Raw genomic sequence first — 27,131 nt, 5'->3', positions numbered from 1 at the left:
AGTGGAAAATATTATAGGAAGTGTATTTATTTGTCTACTTAGTGTCTATATAAGTTAGGAACTAGGGCTGCTGGTAGGAAAACGAAATAGCTTTCTTCTTTCTTACAGTTTGTTGTGTCAGCTGCATATTTATGCACTGTTTAAATGGTATATGCTAAAGATAACATTTTTTATTCATTATGACGAGTACTTTTGTGCACTTTTTGGAAACAGGGATTGTGATAAAGTAATTTTTGTTTTCTATTTTTTATCTGCATTTGTATGACCACTGTTCACTCTGAGTTTAATGAGGTAATTGAAAGCACTGCAGTCACATTTATTAATGTAGTCATTTAAATTCTGAAGAACTTGACTGTTACCCAACACACCGAGAGCATCTTTGCTTGTGACCCCACATACTCAATATACCGTGTTTTTCTTTAAAATACTATGGCAGTGAAAACTGCTTTCTGTCGTGGATGACTGTGCTGAAAGATAACTGACAGTTTCTTGTGTTTTACCTCTGGCAGGTATTTGGATAAAACCCACTCGGATGTCCAGGATGAGGGAGAAGAGGGCTGACTTTGTGGCAGGATGCCTGGGTGGAAGAGTCATCATAGCTGGTGGTCTAGGTCAGCAGCTCTTTTCTATTTAATCCATTTTTCCTGCCTTCTGTTAATCAAGTACAGCACTGTGCCTCATTTCAAGAAGGAGAAGTAGAACAATGGGCAAAGAAACTTTATTTAATTTATATAACACAATTACGTAAAAATCACAAATGTAAGAAATAAAAAGACAAACATCACTGAATGTCTTTCAGTGGTGTGTGAATGTACTGTATACAGCCTGTGTCCTTGATCCTGTTGCCATTGAGCCGTTGCTCATGTTATGTTTTTTTCTGGTAGGGATAAAAATATTATTTTCCTTTTTTTTAAATTATTTAATACCATACAGACATAGCACCAAAATGATCTATTGTAGTGCAATGCATGCATCACAGACATCCAGATGAAGGAAGCCAACAGAACAGGCAGGCAGCCCAGTTGATATAGATGACTACCACCGGTGGGGATACAGGTCTCTGGAAGTGGATCCTATGCACTATTTGCTCCAAGAAGGTTGTGGTGAAAGCAGGTGATTCATCAAAGCACAAATACCTTTGTGTGTGTACCTCAAGTACAACATCTGAGTGATGCTGTACTTAGATGTTGTACTTGAGGTAAACAACAACATAATTTTTGCCTCATAACTTTTGCACTGTCCACTCCTGCTGTGACAAAACAAATTTCCCACGTGTGGGACTAATAAAGGTTATCTTATCTTATCTTATCTTATCTTATCTTAACATCAGAACATTGAGCACAATGGGGACACAGCCATCCTTCGATGGTTTTAACTAAAGCTGGCCAAACTTTTTAATGCTGGCATTAAATTGTTTGGTACTTGTAGGCTAATAATTTAGAAAGATTAAATCATTCAGCCTTTTTTATTTCTTGGTATGTTGTAGGTAAACCAAAAAATGTGAGAAGCACACTGAGACTCAGGAGCTTGACACTAGGATAGGGGATAACAGAAATAGAAACACACGACAGACCAGGAAGACAAAACAGACTGGACACGAAAGGGGAACAGACATGAAAGCAAGAAATAGCCAAACTAGAACATAAGAACCACACAGATGACAGGACCAAGAGTCAGAGCGAGAGCGAGAAAGGCAAACTTCGACAAACATAAACATACATGACTGACTTAGGATGCTGAGGAGGACACACAGAGGAAAGACTAAGAGACTGGATATGAAAGGAAGCTAAATTAAACAAGAACTAAGATCTAGAAATTTAACAAAAGTATTAGCTGAAGAGCAGAATTTTAATATTCCACAAAAATGAAAAGCGTCTGGACTTCTTTAAGTTGCTTGAAGACATTTCACCTCTCATCCGAGAAGCTTCTTCAGTTCTAAGGGTCAAATGGTGGAGAGTCCCAGATTTAAACCCAGAGGGAGTTTCACCCCAAAAAAGGGACAAAAGGACCCCCTGATGATCCTCTACCTAATCACAAGAGCCAAGGTGTGAAAACAGGTGTGGGTCACAATCAGCCACTTGGGATCAGCGGGAAATCTACACCGTAGCTACATCATGACTCCAAACCCCTCTGAACGCCCTAACCTTAAAAAACAACTGCATATACATGCCGTGTGTTGTGATTGGCTTGTTCACCACTTTCGATTTCTCCTGTACATTTACACCTACTTTTTCCCTGCATTTCTTGAATAACAATTATCAATACCAATATAAGGAATAATAATGTATGTGAAAGAATTGGAAACATTTTTTCCTGACGTTCAATTTCCCCCTGACAACAGCAATAAGTGGGGAGCCAGGAGGGGGGGGAGCCCAGGTGGCTCCTCATATAAAACACCTGGACCATGCACCATGATGATCTAAAAGGCTTGTCAGTCACTTGCTTAGATGAGGTCAGACTCTACAAAGACTCCCCACAGAAGTGTAAATCAGGCCTTAGTGTGTCACTTGAGAATCTTTAGTGTTTGTAAAACTCGACTGGAGTAAACTAACAACATTCTCACAACAAAACGGACCACTATAGTCAAAAGAAGATTGATCATTCATCCAGCTGTTCCATGACATTTCACAGTACAGTTACTTTGGGAGCTTCACACCCTTCTTTGTACATATATGCAAAGCCAGAGGCTCACAGAGCAGCAAAAGCACAGATACCAGCATAGAACAGAGGTCATTTTAATAACACAAGACATTGATTGACATTAATTAAGCTGGATAAACCATTAAAGAAAAGGTTGGGGTGAAGGTGGCTTGCAGCTTTGGGGAACCCTGTGTTAGACAAGCTGTGGATTACCTAACACAAACCTCCTGTGGATGTTCAGCTGGATTCTTGTGAATGTGAAAGCCCTAGCATATGATAGTTTTCCCATTCAAACCACTTGTCACCTATGCTGTAGATGGGGCATTGTTAAGAAACCTCTGGCATCAACATAGAATTGTTTGAAGAATGTGATCATTCAGGAAAAAAACTGTGCATTGTTTTGCAACTTTCCTTCTAAAACAAACAAATAGAGTCAAACCATCTGTGATCCAGGTATAAGCACATAATTATCTCAGTATCTGGAACCCTTAAATTGCACCATGTAGAGCAAGGCCTTGGCTTGACTAATTGTTGTTATTTGTTTATTAAAGAGATCATCAGATGATAAAAGGCCTCAACATTTACACTGAACTTGTCAGAGCAGACCACAACTCTCATTTCTCATCAAGGCCACACACAGGCTCACAAACCAGCAAATTAATTTTCCATTAACTTTCCATTTTCTCCCTGACTGAGCTGCATTTGTTAAAGTAAATACAGTGTGAAGTGAAATTGAGCAATGCTACAAATTAATCACAGGTCAGCATTTTTCACAGTGACACGCTTGTTAAACAGATATTGACCCTCTTTTCTTTTGCACTTGCATGCATCCGCAAGAACAGCCTCGGTTATATATCCACAAAGCTGTATCAACACACGCAATCCGATGTAAAGCCCAGAGTTATAGAATGAAATCTGTTGATGCATTCAAAAGCTGTTTGTTCTTGTAAGACAACCTCAGCAGCAACACAGAGCAGGAAGTTACAGGAAGAGAAGAGTTATTTTTTTCATTACTATGAAATCAACACAGCTTAGCTCCAGCTTAAGCCTATTAGGTTAAATTTCCATCATGTTTATCCTCATCATTAATGTCCGAGAGAAAACATCTGACACATCTACAGTGTGAAAAGCTTGGGGAGAATAACACAATCCTTCTCAGCTTCCTCCTCTGCATGCTAACAGTTGCAATTCCCCTTTTGCAAATAGATTTGTCACTCTAAGTTACACTCTTACACAGCGGTCTCCAACCTTTTTTGCGCCACGGACCGGTTTATGCCCGACAATATTTTCACGGACCGGCCTTTAAGGTGTCGCGGATAAATACAACAAAATAAAACTAGTACCGGTACCAAAAAAAAGAAGATTTATTCATAACACACGTGAAAAGACCCAGGAAAACCGAATTAACGATAAAAACGATAACAAAATAACACTGAAAACCGATAAAAACCCTGAAAACCATACATTTCACACCTGAGCCTCAACTCTCGCGGCCCGGTACCAAATGACTCACGGACCGGTACCGGTCTGAGGCCCGGGGGTTGGGGACCGCTGCTCTAACACACTCTCTAGGCCTAAAAAACTTATGCAGTTTGTTTTTTTTGCCCCAGATCCAGAGTGGCAGTCAATGATGTGGCCTGACAGCTGTGCGTGTTTGTGTGTGTGTGTCAGACCATGTGAGAAAGAGAGGAAAACGTCAATCTTGTCCTGCTGAGAGAGACAGTTATGAAATTCAACAGCCAATGGAGAAAGAAAGGGAAAAGAGGATTGAGCTGGATGAAAGAAATAAATGTATGTGAGCGGGGGGAAAGAGGTAGACGTGTTGTATTTTCTTCTGTGGTAATGTCAGCTGTGAGCTTGGCTCGCCATCTAATCCATGATGATATTTTGGGCTTGTGAGTCATTTCTGGTTCATGGCACATTTCCCTCCCTCTGCCTGTTGACTAGGGAAATAAAAAAGGCAAACACATCCACGAAGGCATTCTTGAATGCAGCTAAATTGACGAAGGGTTAAGAAAGCAGAGATTTTGAAGATTCTCTGTGCAGACAATAGGTGGTGGTTCTACTGGGTTACTTCTAGGGGTGGGGGAAAAAAATCGATACTGTGTAGTATCGTGATATTTTGTTTGCTAATAATGTATCGATACAGGGACAGCAGAAATCGATATTTTGTTACAAAAAAGGTTTTTGTGCTCTGACTTCAGAGCATGTTGATCCTTTTTCTGAGCAAGAATCCTGACATTCCTTCACTGTCCAAATGTGTTTAACTTTTTTTTGGCAGCAATAAACATGACAGTTTACTTATTTTAATTTAAGACATGTTTTATTTTAATTAAGTTTAAAACTTTTTTATTTAATGTAAAATTATATTTTGTTTTTGAACTTTCAAATTCTTCAGTTGCTGAAGGGGCTGCATAAGGTTTCACAAATTGCATAGTTCAGAATAGCTATAATTGTACCAGATGGTTGCATTCAGTTAAGTTGGACTAGACTGTAATACAAACCATTCAGTTTGTCAACAATAAAACTGACTGAAATGAGAGAAAGACTGAGTGCGAGACTTTGATATTAGATAAAATGAATATTGATAAAGTTTACCTTTATGTACAGAATCTGAATATCGCAAAATATTTTTAAAAATTGCAATAATATCGTATCGTGCGTTAAGTATTGTGATAATATCATATCGTGGGATGTATGGTGATTCCCACTTCTAGTTACTTCTATGCTGACATGGGTAATGACAGTGTGCCCTGAAGGTCAGTATTGGGAGGAATGATCTGCTAATCAGCTGAACTCAGAAAGTGTTCTGTTATTGGACTTCATCGATTGTTTACAATGAATCCCGTGTTCGAATGTAAGCGTGGCCAGAAAGGTCTCTGTGTCTCCACTTAGACTCCTGCTATCTGTGATCTGAACCTGGATAATCAGTAGAAAAATGGTTGGATGGATGGGCAACACCATCATGTAGAATTCAGCTTCGAAAACACACAAAAGCGAGCAACTCCAAGCTCAAGTCTGCTCTTATTGGCATCCATTATCCATATTATAAAGTTCTAAACTTCAAACAAACTTCAAATATCCATACAAATAAGCCATATAGAAAGTATATGGTTGCACCACTGTGGTTTGCCTTTCTGTTTGGAGTTTAGATGTTCTCTCTGTGCTTGTGTAAGTTTTGTCCTTTGCCTCAGGCTTTTCACCCACAGTCCTAAGAAATGCATGTTAGATTAATTGATGACGGATAGATAAATTGTTTGAAGTGTATAGGACTTAAACACTGTATGAATGTTTTGCTAAAATGTGATCTGTAATCTAAAATGCTGCTCAATAAGACTTGAAAAGCAATATATAAAAAGTATATATTTGCAAAGACATTACGTTGAGCTGTATATCAGTAATGTCACAGTACAGTAACGAGCAAACTTTAGTGTCATTTTAGCATCACTTTAGTAAGCGATGCAGAAAATGTCTTATTCTGCTTTTATGCTTACTCCTCATTTGCTTCCACGCCTGCTGGAATTTCAACATATTCAACACAAATTAGAAAATTGATTACGCTCAAGTCCTCTGATTAAAATCACTGAGCTGGGCCTCTACACCATGTTTGTATTGTTGTTTGTATTAGATGATTTTTTATGCAATTATCTGACAAATAAAATGCAATGTTGTGTGATACAGACCACAGTTTAATTCTGGTGAGTGAAATTCTAGTGTTAGTCTGCCACTGTGTATTCATCAGCAGACATATGTGATGTACTTATAGAGTTTTTGGATATAGCTTGCTGACCAAGGTCTAAATACAGTCAATTTTGCATCCAAAAACTGAATATGGTGGCAGCCAAATATATAGTATGAGTTTTCAAAATGCAATGTCAGAAACCATTGGGCAATTTTACATCTATTTTACATCCATCTTCTATACAGTACCATATTGCAACAGCTATATTTAGCTTGTTGTCTTGGATTTTTTAACTAATGTGTAAATTCAATTGACAGAAAAATGTTTAGAAACTAAACATTAAAGACAAGCACAGTGGGCCAACTAGACATTACAAGAGCTGCTCAACCATAAAAGTCCATGTCATGAAGCTCCAGCTGCTCAGTTTTTGTGTCAACCCTGCTTCATAACTTCACATGGCCTGTCACTTCATGATTACTGTGTTTCCTAAACACTTCCACTTTGCAATAATACCACTTAACTATGGAATAGAAATTTCATGAACTGATTTGTTGCTATCGTGGCATCCTTTTACAGTACCCTACTTGAATTTTGCAAGCTCTTTAGAACTTGTTCTTCATTGACAAATGTTTGTAGAGAAACACCAGTCTCTAAGAGATTGCATCAGAAAGGGCATAAAACCCTTGTGACAAGGGAGAAGCTAAAAGTAGCTTTCAAATTTTAATTTTAGCATGTAGTTTACAGTATTTGTATAGGTAAAAAAAAAATGTAAGTAAACGCTGAAGCAAATAATCAGTTCAGCACTGCTCTCCTCTCTGTCACTCATATTAAAATGTCAGTTATCACTATTGGCATCTGGAATACATCAGCATATCTGTCTTCATGTATGAGGTTTTGTTACCTAAGCTACAGATATTTAATATCTGTAGTCAAGATCAAAGTGAACCATGATAATAGACACAGGACAGGTTTTCACTCAACGTCACACCACCTCTGAAATGGCCGGAACTAGTTTCCAGTATTTTCCACCTACCTATAGTCCTCCCTTAGAAAGGATGTTACAGTTAAAGTAATTTTAAGACTACTTGTTTGGTTTTTGGGGGTGAGTTTTTCTTAGGTTTTTCTTGGAAGGAATACATACATGGATCTTATCCGGTTGTTCAGTCTAACGTCACTGGCCGTGTCTGGACCTAAACTCCGCTGCAGGTCCATATATCAAACGATCACTATGGCATTACTGAGAGTTGAAAAACTGTCTAAAGTCTTTCATCTTTAATAAAATGATCAGCGTTCTGCTCTACCAGGTGTAACAATTGAGTTTAACATCCAGGCATCCATGAAAACTGAATTTATGACATTTAACGGAGTTAGAAGTTAGCAGGGAGTTAGCTCGCTAGCTTCTATCTAAATACAATATAGCATGTCCTGACTGCGGGGTTTTGGAAACAAATTAAAACGTACAGCTCCGTTATCACTTCCAACATAAATGAAGACAGAAAACTAAACAGCAGTGACGTTTGTAGGGTTACTGAAGTTGGGCTAGCTGGTATATAATGATGTGCTACGTGACCTAGCGACACAGCTATGTTAGCATAATATAAACAAGCTAACTTTTTTTCCACTCGATAAAAGTTAACGTGAGTGTTCTCGGTGGTCAGGAAGAAATGTAATCGGATGGCAGGATGCTGTAAAAGGACCAAACTTCAGCCAGGAGAACAACTGAGATAATCCATCCACAATACGAGGTTAGTCATTCATATACTGCTGCATGGGCTGGGCTGTAGTTACATCCTAAGGTTTTAAAAACTGAGCTTAAATAAATGATTAGTGGTAACAAAAGCCGAGAGAGGTCAACAGTGATCACTGACTGTTTTAGGAGCTTTTTGAGATCAAATAGAAGAAAATACATAACATTAAACATGTTAACAACACAAAAGCCATATTAAACGCAGACTACTTTAGGCCCGGAAGTAGGATTTGTCGTGTCATCCCTGAACAACCGAATAAATACTTCTTACATGAATCAAGCTCAATTTGTCTTTACAAAAATGAAGTCACAAAGCTGGAAGAACTTAACTAGACTTTTGTAATACTACAACTATTAACTAGTTGTTCCTCTATTAAAAGGGGGCGACCCAGCAGTGTTAACTAATTACAGACCAATATCTAATCTATCTGTGCTGGCCAAAGTTCTTGAAGCTCTTGTGTGTGAGCAGTTAAAGGAGTTTTTGCACATCAATGCCATTTTATCTGAATATCAATCAGGCTTTAGGAAGAATCACAGTACTATCACAGCTGCAATTAGAGTGGTAAATGATATTACTATTGCACTTGATAAAAAACAACACTGTGCATCCCTTTTTATTGATTTGTCAAAAGCATTTGACACTGTTGATCATTGTATTTTAAAACTTAGACTCTTCCAGTCAGGACTCTCTGAGAGAGCAGTGGCATGGTTCTCAAACTACCTCAGTAACAGGACTCAGTGCATTAAATCTGACGGTCTATGTTCTGACTTTGTTACAGTGCACAGCGGAGTGCCACAGGGTTCTGTATTAGGTCCCCTTCTATTTATCATTTACGTAAACAATCTTAGTCTACATGTGCCAGATGCAAACTTGCACTTCTATGCTGATGATACAGTTATTTACAGCTGTGGTTCAACTCTTGTCCAAGCCATCGACTCCTTGCAGAAAGCCTTTTCTGCTGTCCAGCACTCATTACATCAGCTTAAACTTGTTCTCAACGCAGACAAAACAAAGCTCATGTTGTTTTCTAAATCAAGGAGACGAGCCCAAACAATCCCATCAGTAACCACTCTTGAAGGTAATAAAATAGAGTTGGTTCACACCTATAAATATCTGGGAATCTTAATTGATGACTCGCTTACCTTCAAACCACATGTAGAGAATCTTGTGAAAAACCTGAAGTTAAAACTGAGATTTTATTTTCAAAATAAGTTGTGTTTCTCTTTTAATACAAAGAAGCGGCTTGTTGCTGCAACATTCTTGCCTGTGCTGGATTATGGTGATATTCTATATATGAATGCTTCTGCTCAATGTCTTCGAATGGTTGATTCTGTGTATCATGCTTCTCTGAGGTTCATCACTAACTGTAAATTTCAGACTCACCACTGTGAGTTATACTCTCAGGTAGGATGGCCTGCTTTGGTAAGTCGGAGGAACTCTCATTTATACAGTTTTATATATAAGGCGATACTTGGGTTGCTGCCTTCTTATATATGTTCCCTGCTTGTAATGAAACATGCTGGTCGGTATTCTCTTCGTCCGCATGGTTACTTGTTGCTTTCTGTTCCATTTGCCCGAACTGAACTTGGTAAAAGAGCTTTTGTCCATTTAGCACCCTCGGCCTGGAACAAACTGCAGAAGGAATGGAAAATGACTGAATTCATTTCATTAAGTGATTTTAAATCTAAACTACGAATCCTTGAGGCCAAGTCCATAACATGCAACTGTTTCAATTAGATTGATTGTCATTTTAACTGACTTTTTATTTTATTTGAATTTTATTGAATTTTATTTTTATTTTATTTGTATTCTTTCACTTATTGTTGCATGTGTGTTGTTGCTGCCTGTGTTTGAGTAATTTCTGTAACTGTGAGACATCTGCTGCTGCCTATCTTGGCCAGGTCTCCCTTGAAAAAGAGGTTTTTAATCTCAATGGGATCTTCCTGGTTAAATAAAGGTTAATAATAATAATAATAGAAACCGAAAATTTCAGAAGAAATTTTAAGTGTGCCTATGCTACTGCCAATGAGTGTAGTTTGCCTTTAATGTGGTGCAATTAGTGCAGGTTGCCATTTATAACACTAGGGGGAGCAATATGCAACATGAGCATAGTTTGCTATTTATACCACAAGAGGGAGGGAAATTGAATACAGCTGATTTTCAAGTTAAAGAAAAGTAAGCTGTATTGTGATCTCTGCTATATGCAGTGCAGCATACAGAGATGAGAGAAAGATGCTCCAGTTACACCATTACAAAAGAAGTTAATAGCTATAAAAGAAATTATGTTTAAGTCTGAGGTGTTCAAGAGAAGTTACAATTTAGATTTTACAGTTTTGAGTCGTTTAAAGTGAACAGTTTAACAGATTGTAAACCAAAGTAAGTTTTCTTGGTAGAAAAAAAGTCCATTAAGTGGTATTCAATTTGTATTTCAAAGGTATTTTAATGTGAAAAGGGAAAATTATGCAAATTATGAAATTTCCCCTTGTGGGACTAATAAAGGTGTCTTATCGTATTCAAACTATATTTTGTACAAATACCATTTACAATAATGTATTCCATTTAAACATGATATTTAGATTGTGGTAAACACCAAAGCAATATAAAATAAGGAAAAAGGAAACCATTCAAGTAACTTTATATTATGAACCGAAGAGTAAGGCAAAAGTATAAATGAAAAGCATACAAGCATTAATATATATAGATAAACCCAACAATCATATGACCCCCTATGAGCAAGCACTTTGGCGACAGTGGGAAGGAAAAACTCCCTTTTGACAGGAAGAAACCTCCGGCAGAACCAGGCTCAGGGAGGGGCAGTCATCTGCCGCGACCGGTTGGGGTGAGATGTAATCAAATCAAAAACTGTCCACAGAGCTACAGGGGGCACACTGGGATCGCAACAGCAGCCATAGAGGGAGACAGATTAGGATGTTCTTTCCAGTACTGAAGTGGGTCGCTTTTCTTATGTGTGCGTTTTTCTCTGAGAGGTAGGTCTCCACTTTAGTTTCTGCTGATGAGGCACTCACGGATACTTCTGGATAAGGGTCATTTGGAAGCAAGAGGTTGGCTGACTTTGCGAAAACAGCTAGAAACAGATAAAAGCAAAACACAATTTAAAACAATAAAACGAGACATCACAAAGCGCAGGTCTTCAGTTAGTGAACTGGCAAGTCATGAAGTTCTAATAAATAATTGCAAAAACAAATGTAACTTTAGAACTAAATTACCCAAAACTAAATTAAAAAGTAAAAAAACAAATTGGCTTAATACTGGTGTCTTTTGATCACTTGACTGTATGTAAACCTGTTGAACAAAAGGTGCATTTTAATTTCACTATACCTGCCCATCCTTGTAGCTGGTTTCTAGAAGAGTGGCACAGTTTCAACATCAGTGTAGGGCTTCTCCACTGCCTTCACTGGACAGAACACATCTGAGGAGTTATGAATGAATGGATGACTTAATGGATGAATGAGATTATAGTTTATTTCAAACAATATCAATATCAAATGGTACAATATAAAGAAAGAAACAAAAATACAATTATCTGTTATGGCAGGGATCCCATCAGGTGCAGTTGCAGTTTTTCTGTTCACGTTTCTGGTCAGCTCTTCAATGGATGACAGCACACCAGCAGTCTTATCTATGAGCTCCCACTGGTGAGCTGTCAGTGTTGCTGGTAGAGTGTGCTCAGTCGCAAAGACATGAAGATCACGTTTTTGTTGCAGTAGGCTTCGCACCACGTAGAGGCTGGTGTTCTGTTGTGTCTGCGTATAAGAGAACATGATTGACTTTATTTTTCAACAAATTCGGTTCAGAGTGTATAGGAATTAATAAAATAGTAGTACATTAAAGAATGTTACAAGAGGACTCACCTGTACTTCTTGTTGTAGATGCTGATATCCATATTTAGGTCCATCTGTATGACTTCTAGGCGAGAGTAGGCCAATAGGGAGTGACACTTGGCAAGTCCATATCCCTCATACCCTTGCAGTCATTTTGTGTTAGTGAATAACACAATAAATGGGGTTATGATAACTGTGATATGTATTCAGAACACCTGATTGGAGGCAGGCGTATGGCTGTGATATGTAAATGTGATCAATCAATGTGTTTTTCGGTAGTTGCAGCAGTAATCAGTTGTGCATATCCTCTTGACTGCAACAGTTCTTGGATGGGTTTTTTTCCTCTGCTCATAAGGTCCTCATTGAAGTCTCCACAAACAATAATTGGTTGGTGATTCATCATTTCCAACGAGTCCAAAAGACATTGCATTTGTGGTAAAAACCTCACATGGCTGTAATTTGGTGGCCTGTATACAGTTGCTATCAAAGCTGTGACTGGCTTTGAATTTGACAACAACAAATTCAAGGTCAGTCACATTTTGCAGGTATTTTCGGGACTCTGCTGTAAGAATTGTGTTGTAGTAAATTGCAACTCCACCGCCATTTACCTTTGCCATGTCTGTATGATTTGTGTAAGAGACGTGTCTGTTGCGTGTGGCCATGTTGTATTGTTCCAGCTGGAAGCGGGGAGAAACCGATGATCCAGACAAGTGTGTTTCTGTTATACATAAAACATCAGCAAGGCTGAGTTCATGGTGGCATCTCATGTCCTCCATGTGAGTTGGGAGACCTTGTGCATTATGATGGATAATTGTCAACGTGGGGACTGTGGGATCTACTGATTTTAAGAATTGCAACAGTGGTCTTGCATTCTCAAATGATGCATGTCTCATATTTTTGAGTGCATCTGTGATGGCAGGATCAGCATAGATTTTCTTTTCATCAAAGTCTGTGATGTACAGTCCTTTAAGTGAGGTTGTGCGGCTGAGTGCAACATAGGCCATTCCAGGTTCAAAAACACGCTTCAAGCATACTACTGCTGATTCCATTGTCATGCCTTGTACTTTGGGAGCTGTACATGCAAAGGCCAACTTCATTGGAAATTGCCTGCGAACCACTCCTTTTTTACTTGTGCATTCTTCACATTTCTCAATATACACAAGATTGTCTGAGGATCCTTGTATTTTTCTGCGAAGTTTTTGCCCAGAATTTTCATTGTCCAGCGTGAGTCCAATGAGATTCACAGTTTTTGGTCCATCCTGTGTGGCTGTCACAATGTTCGTGATTGTTCCAAATGTCCCATTAACAAGCCCATCTTCAACATCCAAATTTCTGATAATCATAACACGCACTCCAGGTGCAGCTTGTATGTTATCAGGTAAATCTCCTTTGTTGCCTTTCATCATTTCTGCCAGGAGGACCATCTCACCCGTTCGTGGGTCTTTTCTGTAGTCTTCTGCCTGAATATTTATGATATCAGAATGAAGAGCAGTTACAGTTGCTGAATTGTGTTTGTCGACCTCTTTGTTTGTAGCATAAATGTGTAATACATTAGATGGACAGTCTTTTATGTCATGGATAGCCTGTGTGAGCAAGGCTTTGTCATCGGCTTCAAGAGAGTCTGTTTTTTGCTTCACTCTTATCCTGTTCAGAACTTCAGCAAAAGAATGATCATCTTTCTGTCACATGATTTCTGTCAGGTTGACCATGTGGAAATAGTCTTTCCAGAGATCAAGGACATTGTCCTCGTACACACAGAGTGGTTTGGCTTTTCCAAGGGGTAGAAGCTGGTAAAAGTCTCCTACTGCAAGGATAGACATCCCACCAAAAGGTTTCTTGTTTCCTTTGATCTGCTGAAGTCTCCAGTGGATGTAGGCAAAAAGGTCTTTAGAAACCATAGATATCTCATCAATGATCAGAATCTCTGCATTTGAAAGTGAAGCTCTCACTTCATCCAGTGCATTCCCCAGTCCCTGATAAGGCGGTTTTAAAGATCTTGGCAGCTTTAGCAGAGAGTGCAGTGTTTTCCCAGATATGTTAAAAGCTGCAGTGCCAGTAAATGCAGTCAGCAGTACTGCAGGGTAGGACATGTCTGCTTGGTCTCGGAATCTGGGGAGTTGGTGCAAAATCTTTGTTGCCTCCTCATATATGCACTTGATAACATGTGATTTTCCACAGCCAGCTCCTCCAGAGACAAAATAAAAGAACTGCTCAGGACAGTGACCCCACACAAGTTTGAAACACCACTCATGCACTGCGTAGAATATGGATGCTTGGGTTTCATTCAGACTTTGGTACATTTTTCTGACAAAGTCTGGGCTTAGCTTTGGTGCTACGATTGCTGGCATGGTTCCACTGCTGCTACCACTGACTTGGTAGTCAGGAATAATGTCCATTTCATTTTCGTCAGTGTCATGTCTGGATTGTCGTTGGGCCACACACTCTAAACGATCTACTTCAACCTCAGGTGCAAAGGTGTTCCATGCATTGATAAGTGGGCCTTGTTGTTCAATCTGTTCCAGTGCCCTTTCCATTGTTTTGCCATGGCCTTCATAACGCTTTTTGTTAAAGGTAACAATTGGCCGTACTGCAAAACCATGTTTTCGTCCACTTTTGTAGAACTGCTCGGATGTGGGGTATTCTGTGTTTTTAAGGTCATCATTTGATCGATGTGGATAATAAAGTTTTAGTAGTCTGCTATAAAACTTTTCTGGTTGTTTCTTTTCTGAGAACCGAGGATATCTGATTATTGCAGGTTTCCCTCTTGTTCTTTTTTGAATATAACCCATGTTATTCAAAAGGGGATGGCATTTTTGGACTCTGTTTGACGGCCGTAGAGAATCCTGTACTCTGAAGCAAATTCACCCAAACACATTCTTTCAAAGTCAGGTGTTCTAGGTCTGTTTGCATATTTTTCTGGCAATCCGGACATCCACACATTTTCATCATCTGGTGCCATGCTCTGCAACCTGCTCATCGGGAGACTCATTTTCAGGGCATCATCATCAGTCTATATGAAGACCACACTGCGTGAACACTTTTTTAGTGGCAGGCTGCATGTCCTTGCCACGGATTCTTGGGCACTGACTTCTCTGTGTTTAGCATATGCCTGCATTATCTGTTTCATTTCATCTCTTTCATTGACATTGGACTTTTTTACTTCCTGGATGACGCCATTAAGAAATTGTGTCATCTCAAATTCGGGTTTAGAGACATAAGACATCATGTACATCAGGCAGCTGTAGTCATCAATGACATATTGGATGTCCATGTTGGCATTCCAGGCCCTCAGCAGATCTGCATTGTATGCATTCACCCAGCAGTCATTAGGTTCACGCTTTAAGAGGATGACATGACCATTGCTTAAATTGAAGACACAATCCAAGTATTGTTCATAAGTTAATTTGCATTTGTGAAGCAGCTCAGACAAGTCTTCAAACGAGGAATTTGGGTCGCAGAGCAAATCTCTCAATGGCTGGAGTTTTTCTTTGGCCTCTTTCTTTTTTTTTGCGAGAGCCATTCGTCTGTTCTTTTGCTTTTCATTTGTGCCTTTCTCCTTACTTGTGCTATGCTGCTTATCATTGTGATCATCATCATCATCATCTGGGCTTGGGAAAGTGATCATTGTTTGGTCTACGGGTAGTTTGGGGAACCCAAACCTACATGACACATTACCTTTTTTACAGGATCTGGAGTGATTTCTGCTGTGGACTTGAACCTCGGACACAATTTTGTGAAGTTCAGGATCGGCATTTTGGTCAGGCATCTTACATGTTATGTACTTGTCAATAAATTTGTACACGTGGTCTTCAAGGTCGCTTCCAAATTCAGGTGCATCTTTGACCCAAACCAGTAAATGGATATGAGGGCTACCTCTGGCCTGAAACTCCACTCGATAAAAGTAATCTTCTACTTCACCGATGGGCTGTGCTGGGGACAGGATCAGTGTTGTCATTAGTGCATCGACTCTTTTTTCAAACAATCGCATCACAGTCACAGGGTTGCTTCGGAGAATTTCACACTTTGTGTTCCAGTCAAGTTGTGAAAAATCCACCTGTTCACCTTGTTGAGTTTTTATGACCTCAACAACCTCAGGCCATCTCATTTCAGCAGCTGAAAATGTCAGGAAAAAAGTTGGCTTTCCTAACTGTCTGACCATAGCATGTAGGTCTTTCAGTGCCTTCTCCCAATAGGCTGGAGTACCTCTCAGAGGTTTCATGAAGCGTGTTGCGTCTTTGTTATTTATCAGTTTCTCCATTTCGTCTTTATTTTGAAGCATTCTGTTAGAAATTTTACGCCCATCCTTGGTGATTGCCTTTCCTTTGCGCAATTGGATGGACATGCTGTTTGAAGCCATGTGTGTTTCTGTTACAAACTGTGCAAAGAATAGGTAGCTTTGGTCAGTTGCAAACCGTGTGTCTGCAGAGAACAGCCGTGTATTAAAATACATGCTTGGGGAAAGTTTAACTTGTCTGGCTTCATCTAATGTGTTCTGTCCAGTTGGGAACTGCACAGGAAAGGCCATGGCTTCAAGTTTAGGAACAGAGAAGAAGCCAACAGGTCTATTTCCTTGCGCGGGTGCAGTGCTAAATATTCCTTCACCATATGATAAAATGTCCTGTGCTATATCTGGTGGTTGCATACAGGTGTCTAGAACAAGACCAGGTCGAAGTTCTTCCTTTTCTTTCTCCATATCTTGTAAGGGCTCTTCATATGACTGTTCAGGCTCCATTAGTTGGTTTACATCATGACATGGCTCAAGCAGTCCAGCTGTTGTATCCTCAGTGGTTCTTCTTTCTGGTACAATTTGCTGGTCGAAATTTCTGGGCAGTGCATCTTGAATATCTGCATCAGCAGTGTCATGTTCCGTCTCGATTATCTGATTACTTGTGGGATCAGCAAAAGTAGCTTCATCATCAATAGATACATCTTTGTATTCTGAATGCATCTCTTTTAGCTTTGATAATCCTGCTAACACATTCTTCATGTTTACAGTGTAGAAGTGTTGGTAACCTTTGAATCTGATGTGTCTCTTCAGTTGTACCTGCAGGAGCTGGGCTTCACTGTTAGGTCTGGGAAGACAGTTTACTGTGGTTTCCACATCCGATGGTACACAAACAACAGCCCCATGTACGGCTCTTTGCTGTCCTTTTGGTAATGCAATGATTTTTGCAAACGGGAGAATTTTAGCAGTCAGTTGTCGTTCTAGTACATTTAATCGACTCAGTTCAATTGGAATGGTTGCTAGTGCTAAATTGTTTGCTACTGCGACGGATGGCATCTTGCCTCTTTGTAGGTGGTTGTCACAGTTGTAGCAAATCCACTCTTCCATTCTTTGTTTTGGGAAAGTACAATTAGCTGAGCATTCCCTGTCACAAACATGGACAAATTTTCCTGTCAAGCAAGTGGCAACAATGTTACTATTAGTAACATACTTTGATCTTTTGCAGTGTTTAACTTGATTAGGAAACAGAGTTCTGTGGCACACTGTACAGACATGGGTGGGTCCTAACTGAATGGCTTCACGGAAAGCTAATGTGGCTGCTTGTATCACACTGTTCACTACAAGCTGGGGCTGTGCTTCAGACTGTGGACCCTGCTGGAACTGTGTTACTAGTCGTCTGTATTTCTTCTTTATTCTCTGTGCACACAACTTTTTATAAATGGCAAAAGATGCAGTGGTAGCCATTTTGTGTCTCTGGTACTGGGCACAGCGCTGTATATGGTGCAGTCTGAATTGTGAGTCATTGTGATACCTGTCATAAATTGATTTTCTCTGTTTGTGCCTGTAGTTTGGATCAGATGCATATTTTGTTCTTATGTATTTTTTCATTCTGCTTCGAAAGTCAGTATCCGTGTTGTACCTTTGGACCAGATATTGCTTCTGTCTGGTTTGAAAGTCAGTATCCGTGTTGTACCTTTGGACCAGATATTGCTTCTGTCTGGTTTTAAAGCTGGTATCCGTGTTGTACTTCTGAACCACATATTTTTTCTGTCTGATTTGAAAGTCAGGATCCGTAGTATATCTTCTGATAATGTAGTCTCTCATTTTTTGTTGAAAATGACGATCACTTTGGTATCTCTTCACCTTGCAGGCTTTTACTTTTTCTTGAATATGAGGATTGGCGTAATATTTTTTGGCTGATAACAGTCTTTGTTTACGGTAATGATAGTTTTCAGCATATTGAGTTTTCATAGCCTGTAATCTTTTCATTCGAAATTCACGACAGGAGGCATATCGTTCTCTTTCGTGTCTTCTTTTGTTTGTCTTCTTTGCCACTTCTTCAGTTGAAGATTTGTCTTTAGCTTTTACATACTCCCTCTGACTTGTTTGAGCTTGACGAATAGCTTTCTTACGTTGTCGTTTATTTAATTTGCTCACATTTCTTGCTGTTCGGGGGGTTTTAGCCATTTTGTCATCTGGTGAGTTTAAAGTATTGTCTAACATCGTCATGTGGGTTTTGGCTGATTCTGGTTCAGGCATTTGCGCAGTGGGATTCGTGATTTGTGGTTCATCATTTTGTGTTGATGATGTAGCTGTAGCTCCTGGTGTTGCCTGAGTTGACTGTCCAGGGGGTTCCGTGTGAGTGCTGACTGTTTTGAAAGAAACAGGCACAAACTCATATCGTGCATACTTGCCTTGATTTTGAAAAAGGTTATGCACGTGGGTGATCAGGTCATTCACATGAGTGAAAGTGAGCATGACTGCTGTTCCATTTGGCTGACGTAAACCCGCTGCACTTCTTGAATGTGAATCAAATAATCCATACCTCCCAGATTTGTCACGGAAAACCGCAATGCACTCAGGTGAGACCATGAGCAAAGCAAAGTTCACATCTGTTGACAGACATACAAGGCGACTAGCAAGAGGCAACCACCACTCTGTTCTTTGAGGACTGTTCTCTGCTGCTTCCAGATATCCATAACTTATGTCATCGATTTTCACACTGTAGACATTTGTGTCAGTATGAAGTTCTTTGGGCAGGTCCTCCATGGTCAGATGATCTCCTGCAGAAGATTTGTTTTAATGCAACAGTAGAGTGCATCTACCTGTTCAAGGACCTTATCAAGTATGGCTGTGTTGAACTGGTATTCCTCATTAAGGTAGGCCAGGAATGTGAGGGCATTACATGTGCACTGATGATTTCGAGAGAATTCTGTGTACCTCTCATCACTCTGACAATGAGTTGCACTGACACTCCAAAAGGGCTGAACTGTGTTGCTCTGTAGCTCCTCCGTCAGTAGGTCTTCATTTGTGTCATGGAAAGGCTGATCAAGAAATGCAAAGGTGACACATACCGTATTATTGTTAAACATTTTATGATATGTGTTTCAAGGTTGAGCAATAAAATACATTTAAGTGTTGCTGCAATAATGTAGAAAAATGTTGTGTTTTTATTTTTTTAAGTGTCAACGACTGAACGTAGTGTAAAGTGCTTTGGGAGCCTTGGAGACTAAGTAAAGCGCTATACAAATACAGGCCATTTACCATTTTTAATTATGTTAAAATAATTAAGCAATGTTCAGGCAAATTAATCCAAATTATATCACTCGTCAATCATAGTACAGCATCAGATATGCCAGAAAGAGAAAGGCAGAAAGACAGTGACAGGAACAGTGAGAGTGAGTGAGAGAGAGCAGAGGTGGGAAGTAAAAATGACAAATACTTCAGATATCTGTAATTTGCTTGAGTGCTGTTTTTTTTAATGACCTTTAACGAAGGTCATATCTGTACCTTCTGCTCCTCATATTTTCAAAGCAGTTAATTTCTTTCAGTATAACACATTATTTTAGGTTGCTGCGGGCCTTCAAACATCAACTAAATTGCAGCCTAAATACAAATATATGAAAGGAAATCCTGTTTACGTATTATTCGTAAGAGGATCTCAGATGCTCTTAAATTAGATGTAATTCGTTCACTGATTTCAGATTAAACCAGATGGTTCTGTACATGTGCCATAAAAACACGTTTCATAGTTGTGTTACATTTTGTAAAGAAATGACACAAAATTCAGTTACAGGTTAAATGTGATTGAAACAGAATACACTGACATCCATCTTAGAATAGAATAGAATAGAATAGAATAGCCTTTATTGTCATTGTGCAGAGTACAACGAAATTGGAGTGCCACTCCCTTGGTGCAAGTTTCAATAATAAATATAAATGTAAAATATAAAAAGTACAAAAAAAACAATCGTAAGTACTCAAACAATAGTATGTACAATATATACAGGATAGCAGCATTAATATGATGACAGTATGAATAGCAGCATAATATAATGACAGTGACGGTATGGAATAGGTTCAATTGTTTTTGTGCTTATTTACTACAGTGATAGCTCTGGGAAAGAAGCTATCCCTGAATCTGTTTGTCCTGGTTTTATGTGACCTGTACCGTCGGCCTGACGGTAATAGTTCAAACAGTTGGTTGCTGGGGTGAGAGTGGTCCTTGATGATATTGCCAGCTCTGCTGAGGTACCGAGAGTGTGCAGTGACCTCCAGGCTGGGCAGAGAGCAGCCAGTGATCTTCTGGGCTGTGTTGATGACCCTCTGCAGTACTTTCCTGTCTGCAGCTGAGCACCCTGCATACCATGTTGTTATGCTGTACGTTAGGATGCTCTCTATGGTGGCTCTGTAAAATGTCACCAGCAGCCTCTCCTCCAGGTTGTTCCTCCTGAGCACTCTCAGAAAGTGGAGACGCTGCTGGGCCTTTTTAACCACCGCTGTAGTATTTGCAGTCCAGGAGAGGTCATCAGATATCTGCACGCCCAGAAACCTCATGGAGTGTACCCTCTCCACACAGCTCCCGTGAATGTAAAGTGGGGCCGGGTCTGCTCTGCCCTTCCTGAAGTCCAAGATAAGTTCTTTAGTTTTCGTGGTGTTCAGTTGGAGGTTGTTAACTGAACACCACTCAGTCAGTCTGTTGACCTCATCTCTGTAGTCCGACTCATCCCCCCTTGAGATGAGTCCAACCACTGTGGTGTCATCTGCGAACTTTATGATGGTGTTTGAGAGATGGGTAGGGGAGCAGTCGGATGTGTAGAGCGTAAACAGGAGGGGACTCAAAACACATCCTTGTGGAGACCCGGTGCTGAGTGTGATGGTGCTGGACCGGTGGGGGCCGAGTCTGACAGACTGTGGTCTATTTGTCAGGAAGTCCTTGATCCAGAGGCAGATGGGGGTGGAGAGTCCCAGGTGAGACAGTTTCTGGACCAGGATCTCCGGGATGATATGATTGAATGCTGAGCTGAAGTCCAGAAAGAGCATTCTCACATAGCTTCCTCGGTGCTCCAGGTGACTCAGCGCAGTGTGGAGCGCTATGGTGATAGCGTCCTCGGTGGAACGATTTGTCCTGTAGGCAAATTGGTGGGGGTCCAGAGTGGGAGGCAGACCGGCCCTGATGTGCTGACAGACCAGTCTCTCAAAGCACTTCATCACTACAGGCGTAAGTGCAACAGGCCTGTAGTCATTTGGGCTGGCCACAGCTGTCTTCTTGGCGATGGGGATGATGGTGGAGGTTTTGAGGCAGGGCGGGACGGTGTTTGATGACAAGGAAAGGTTGAAGATTTTAGTGAAGACTCCGGTCAGTTCGTCAGCACATGCTCTGAGAACCTTTCCATGTATTCCATCAGGACCTGCCGCCTTCCTGGGATTCACTGACCTTAGAACACACCTCACTTGGTGCTCCCTAAGTGTTAGTGTGCCAGTGCTGGGGGCGGGTGGAAGTGGTGTGGCAGCTGAGGGCTTGGTCGTCTCAAAGCGGGCGAAGAAACGGTTTAGATCCTCAGCCAGTGAGGCATCAGTCCTAGATGAGTGTCACAAAGCCATGTTTGTATTTATTTGCACTGCTTTTCACTGTGGATGTCAATTTATGTGAAGCTTTAAGTATTAAATGGTATAAATGTTTTTTTCTGAACAATATATATATATATATATATATATATATATATATATATATATATATATATATATATAGAAATAGCTAAATAGACAGAAATAGCTGTTGAGATGTCTGCATTTTAGGAATCTGAAGAAAGACATTTAAAAATGTACATGTTTAGTCTAACATTTTAGTATATTTAGTACGAGTTAGCAAGCATACTTAAGGTGAAAGACTAAATATCAACCCCGGTGATTATACAGCAAAGATCACATGTATACTAATTTGTTATAGACATTTGTGGACATACCTTTTTTAGGTTGAGAATTTGATGCCGTGTGGAAATCATCAGTTGCCCAGACTCGTTTTGCTGGTGGACGAGTGTCTGAAATCTGATAATGGGTTACATACAGTTAATCAAAATTATAAAAACCTACTAACAGAGTTGAAACAGAGTGTAACACTGGATACTTTAAAGAAAACATGAAACAGTAGTGATTACTAAACTTACAATAAAAAATAAAAAAAGCAATAAAAAAAATCCCAGCTGTTTGCATAACTACTAAGAGATTTGAAAGTGAGTGTAACTTTAGAAACTTTAACGAAAATATGGAACAGTAGTGGTTACGTAACTAACAAAGGGTATACAACAAAATTCTTGCTTGCATAATACTAACATGTAACCATATGTCTAACATTTAATGATAATGTAACTGTCCACTATAAATCCTTAATGGAGGAAGACGTTTTTTTAAATTTACCTTGCTGCCTGGAGGACATAAGGAGGTGGGTCTATTCTCCGTTACCAAGGACAACCTGGCTGGTGCTGTCTGCTAACCCAGGAAAAACAGTATATAATGTTAAGACATTAAGTGACCTGACACATTAATTTCACTCTAAAATGCAATGCATGGCATGAACTGGTATGCCAGTTGGGTAACAGATCGTTTTTCTAGTGGATGTGTGTCTGAAATCTGATGAGAGGTTATGTACAGTTAGTCAAAATTATAAAACCTACTAACAGATTTGAAACAGAATGGAATATTTGATACTGAACAGTAGTGGTTACTAAACTTACAAAGCAATAAAAAAAAATCCCTGCTGTTTGCATAATGCTGAGATGTAACCATGAATATGTCTATAACATGTAATTGTAGTGTAATTGTCTGTTGTAAATTCTTAATAGAGGAATATTTTTTGATATTTACCTTGATACCTGGGGAACATAAGGAGGTGGGTCTATCCTGTGTTTCCAAGGATAACCTTGCTGGTGCTATCTGCTAACCCGGGGAAAAGGGTATAGAAGACATTAAGTGACCTGACACATTCATTTCATTTAAATGCTCTGCATACCATGCACTGTTATGCCAATTATGTGACATTATAACAAACAATCCTAAACTGTATGGGTAGGTGTTCTTAACTGTCTCAAACGTGTTTCGAAAACTGTTCAACTGTCTGTGATCACTACCATATCTTCATTACCTGGTCAGATGGAAAACTACTGACTGCCTCATCTTGGTTGTGGCCAGTGAGCATTGGGACAGCAGGATCGACCAGGTCAAGTGGTTTCCAGCGCTTCTTTTGTGCCTGGGATCTTTTATTTTTTCTCGGCATCTGGTAGAATGTCAGCAGAAAAACAGAATATTAATTGTTGGCATTTCAAGCATGTGATCAGACCCAGCTTTCATTTTAAGTCAAGCATAATAACCAGGTAGCTGCATTGGTAACCAAAAGACTTTACAATGCAGTAAATCGACAAACAGTAAATGAATCAAAAATTCTGATGTATACCAGCATTTTTTTATTTTAACCCTCTGATACACAAGATGACTACAAGAACCAAAAAAAAAATCTCTCTTTTCTTTAAATAGACATATTGATAGTGTCACTACCCGGTCTTAAGGCTTTGTTAAGTAAAGTTCCATAACAGTTTGTATATTGTAATTGGGAAAGTGATTACCTTGAAAGTTGGGAGGCAGATTTGTTGACCACGACAATTACTCCATTTTGGTGTACAGTAATTGGGAAAGTAATTACCTTGCAAAGCTGGGAGGCAGTGTTGTTGCTGGGGCGCTGGTAGAATGCCAGCAGCAAGCAAACCCAGATGTTCACAGCTCCTACTTAACACCTTAAACTTTCCAAACAAATCTTACAAGAACATTTGGCAAAGTGATTGGCTTGCAAACCTAGGAGACAGTCTTGTTGCCCACAACAGTTTTGTTATAGAGTAATTGGAAAATTGGGTACCTTGCAAGGCTGACAGGCAGTCTCGTTGCTGGGAGGCGGTCTTGTTGCTGGGGCTCTGGCAGAATGCCAGCAGCAAGCAGACCCAGATGGTCACAGCTCCTACTTAACACCTTAAACTTTGCAAACAAATCTCACAAGAACAATTAGCAAACTGATTGGCTTGTAAAGCTGAAATGTAGCCTTGTACTGTCTGGTTTAAATGTCCCACTGATAGACAAAGAGGAACTTTACTGTTTGGAAGGGAGTAAAAACACTGCACCATCTAATCTTAAGTTTTAATTACAAACAACGGCTCTGGAATAAAATGGCATCCAGCGCTAAACACACCTATTTTCTAGATATCAGCTGAACAAAAACATAGAAAATATAAGGGGGGCACTTACCTTGGCTGAAGCAAGAGTTGAGGTGTTAAAGGCTGCTGTAGTTAACGCCTTATAAAAACAGAAAAAGAGGTGTGAAACGCGGCTACAACGAAGCTATTGTTTCGGATGCGGCGACAGTCGCCACTTAAAAGTTTTAATTACAAACGATACCTCTGGAATAAAGTGACATCCAAGTGCTAACCACACCATCATTTTGTAGATATCAGCGTCCAGACACAGAAAATCACTTTCAAAGTCAATTTCAAGCCGGAGAGGCTTACCTATGCTCAATATCCGCTAGCTAGCCACCACCGTGACAAAGGGCGTGAAATGCGATCGCCAAGATACACATACAAAAAAAAAAAATCACTTCGCTTCTTAAAAGTTTTAATTACAAACGATACCTCTGGAATAAAGTGACATCCAAGTGCTAACCTCCGCTAGCTAGCCACCACCGAGATAAAGGGCGTGAAATGCAATCGCCAAGATACACATACAAAAAAAAATCACTTCGCTTCTTAAAAGTTTTAATTACAAACGATACCTCTGGAATAAAGTGACATCCAAGTGCTAACCACACCATCATTTTGTAGATATCAGCGTCAAGACACAGAAAATCCCTTTCAAAGTCAATTTCAAGCCGGAGAGGCTTACCTATGCTCAATATCCGCTAGCTAGCCACCACCGAGACAAAGGGCGTGAAATGCGATCGCCAAGATACACATACAAAAAAAATCACTTCGCTTCTTAAAAGTTTTAATTACAAACGATACCTCTGGAATAAAGTGACATCCAAGTGCTAACCACACCATCATTTTGTAGATATCAGCGTCCAGACACAGAAAATCACTTTCAAAGTCAATTTCAAGCCGGAGAGGCTTACCTATGCTCAATATCCGCTAGCTAGCCACCACCGAGACAAAGGGCGTGAAATGCGATCGCCAAGATACACATACAAAAAAAATCACTTCGCTTCTTAAAAGTTTTAATTACAAACGATACCTCTGGAATAAAGTGACATCCAAGTGCTAACCACACCATCATTTTGTAGATATCAGCGTCCAGACACAGAAAATCACTTTCAAAGTCAATTTCAAGCCGGAGAGGCTTACCTATGCTCAATATCCGCTAGCTAGCCACCACCGAGACAAAGGGCGTGAAATGCGATCGCCAAGATACACATACAAAAAAAATCACTTCGCTTCTTAAAAGTTTTAATTACAAACGATACCTCTGGAATAAAGTGACATCCAATTGCTAACCACACCATCATTTTGTAGATATCAGCGTCCAGACACAGAAAATCACTTTCAAAGTCAATTTCAAGCCGGAGAGGCTTACCTATGCTCAATATCCGCTAGCTAGCCACCACCGAGACAAAGGGCGTGAAATGTGATCGCCAGGATACACATACAAAAATAAAAAATAAAAAATCACTTCGCTTCTTAAAAGTTTTAATTACAAACGATACCTCTGGAATAAAGTGACATCCAAGTGCTAACCTCCGCTAGCTAGCCACCACCGAGACAAAGGGCGTGAAATGCAATCGCCAAGATATACATACAAAAAAAAATTCACTTCGCTTCTTCAAAGTTTTAATTACAAACGATACCTCTGGAATAAAGTGACATCCAAGTGCTAACCACACAATCATTTTGTAGATATCAGCGTCAAGACACAGAAAATCACTTTCAAAGTCAATTTCAAGCCGGAGAGGCTTACCTATGCTCAATATCCGCTAGCTAGCTTTAGCAGCGTGCCGAACATGACCACGACAGACAAAGAAATCGCCCAGACAGGCATAAAAAATCACTTTCAAAGCTAAATTTCAAACAGAGGGAGAGATATGGACTTACCTTGTCAAAGCTTACGCTGTCTTACCGAACACTTCAGAAAATCACGTTCAAAGGTCAATTTCAAACCGGAGGCGAAGAGACGCGTGGAAGTCACTTCTAAGGTCAATTTCAAACCGGAGGAGGGGCGGAGAGACGCACGCCGTTGATAGTGTCGTCATTGCGTTAATCCAAATAAGGGTAGACAGGCCGTACTACTCCCGACATACCACTAGAGTGAGCCAACACACCACAAATGAAGTTTCAACAAGATAAGTTTCACTTTTACTTCCCATTCATTTCAATGGGCAAAAACTAGCATTAAAATATTCATATTTAAAAAACTATAGAAGTAATAAACACCAAAAGTCATAGCAACTCATTCCTGATCCAGCCGCACAAAATGATATAACATATATGAAGCTTGTGTCAAAACTGTGGGAGGAAAATAATAATAATAATGATAATAATAATAATAATAAATCCGAGCAATAGTAATAAGTGTGCCTTTTGGCATAGGCACACTTAATAATTAAAAGGTCAGATGATAAACAGAATTTGTGTACAGTTTAATGGTGATCAGTGATGAGGTTGGATGAATTTTTTCACTGATTGTTTTTTCTTAGTACCCATCTTATTAAAGGGCTTATTTTAAAAGGCGTGCTGGAGGAGGCCAAATTATGTTACAACCAGTTAGGACAGTTTTAAATAATGTTTGTTTGTCTTTGATGTTTTTCTGTACTTTTCAGTCTGCAACAGAACACGATGTTCTCTCTTTTTGTGCATTTCTCTGTATTTGTATCCATTATAGTAACATTGTCTTCACCACCTCCACCCACGCACCCAGCATTTTGTGTTTTTGCACTTTTGTTTAATTCATGACAACGCCTGACA

At 39.7% G+C, this 27,131-nt stretch overlaps 1 protein-coding gene and 1 long non-coding RNA gene across 2 annotated transcripts in view; one reads left to right on the top strand and one right to left on the bottom strand.

Moving 5' to 3' along the window:
- Nucleotides 1–514: 514 nt before the first annotated feature.
- Nucleotides 515–27,131, top strand: part of LOC146645111 (kelch domain-containing protein 8B-like) — a 32,080-nt gene continuing 5,463 nt past the window's right edge. Inside the window, exon 1 of the mRNA XM_085393533.1 lies at nucleotides 515–611. Coding sequence (XP_085249659.1) covers nucleotides 533–611 — 79 coding nt within the window. The 5' untranslated portion in view covers nucleotides 515–532. The remainder of the gene's footprint in view (nucleotides 612–27,131) is intronic.
- On the bottom strand, nucleotides 22,555–23,417 carry LOC146645112 (uncharacterized). The gene is made up of 3 exons (XR_014909177.1): nucleotides 23,279–23,417; nucleotides 23,002–23,073; nucleotides 22,555–22,623 (listed from the first exon to the last, which is right to left on the bottom strand). It is a non-coding gene; the product is annotated as an uncharacterized LOC146645112 (long non-coding RNA).

The sequence above is a fragment of the Rhamphochromis longiceps genome, linkage group LG20, assembly GCF_057381845.1.
Source record: "Rhamphochromis longiceps isolate RC_006_pf linkage group LG20, R_longiceps_female_GT1.1, whole genome shotgun sequence".
NCBI lineage: Eukaryota > Metazoa > Chordata > Actinopteri > Cichliformes > Cichlidae > Rhamphochromis > Rhamphochromis longiceps.
This window is presented reverse-complemented; position numbering and strand designations above follow the sequence as displayed.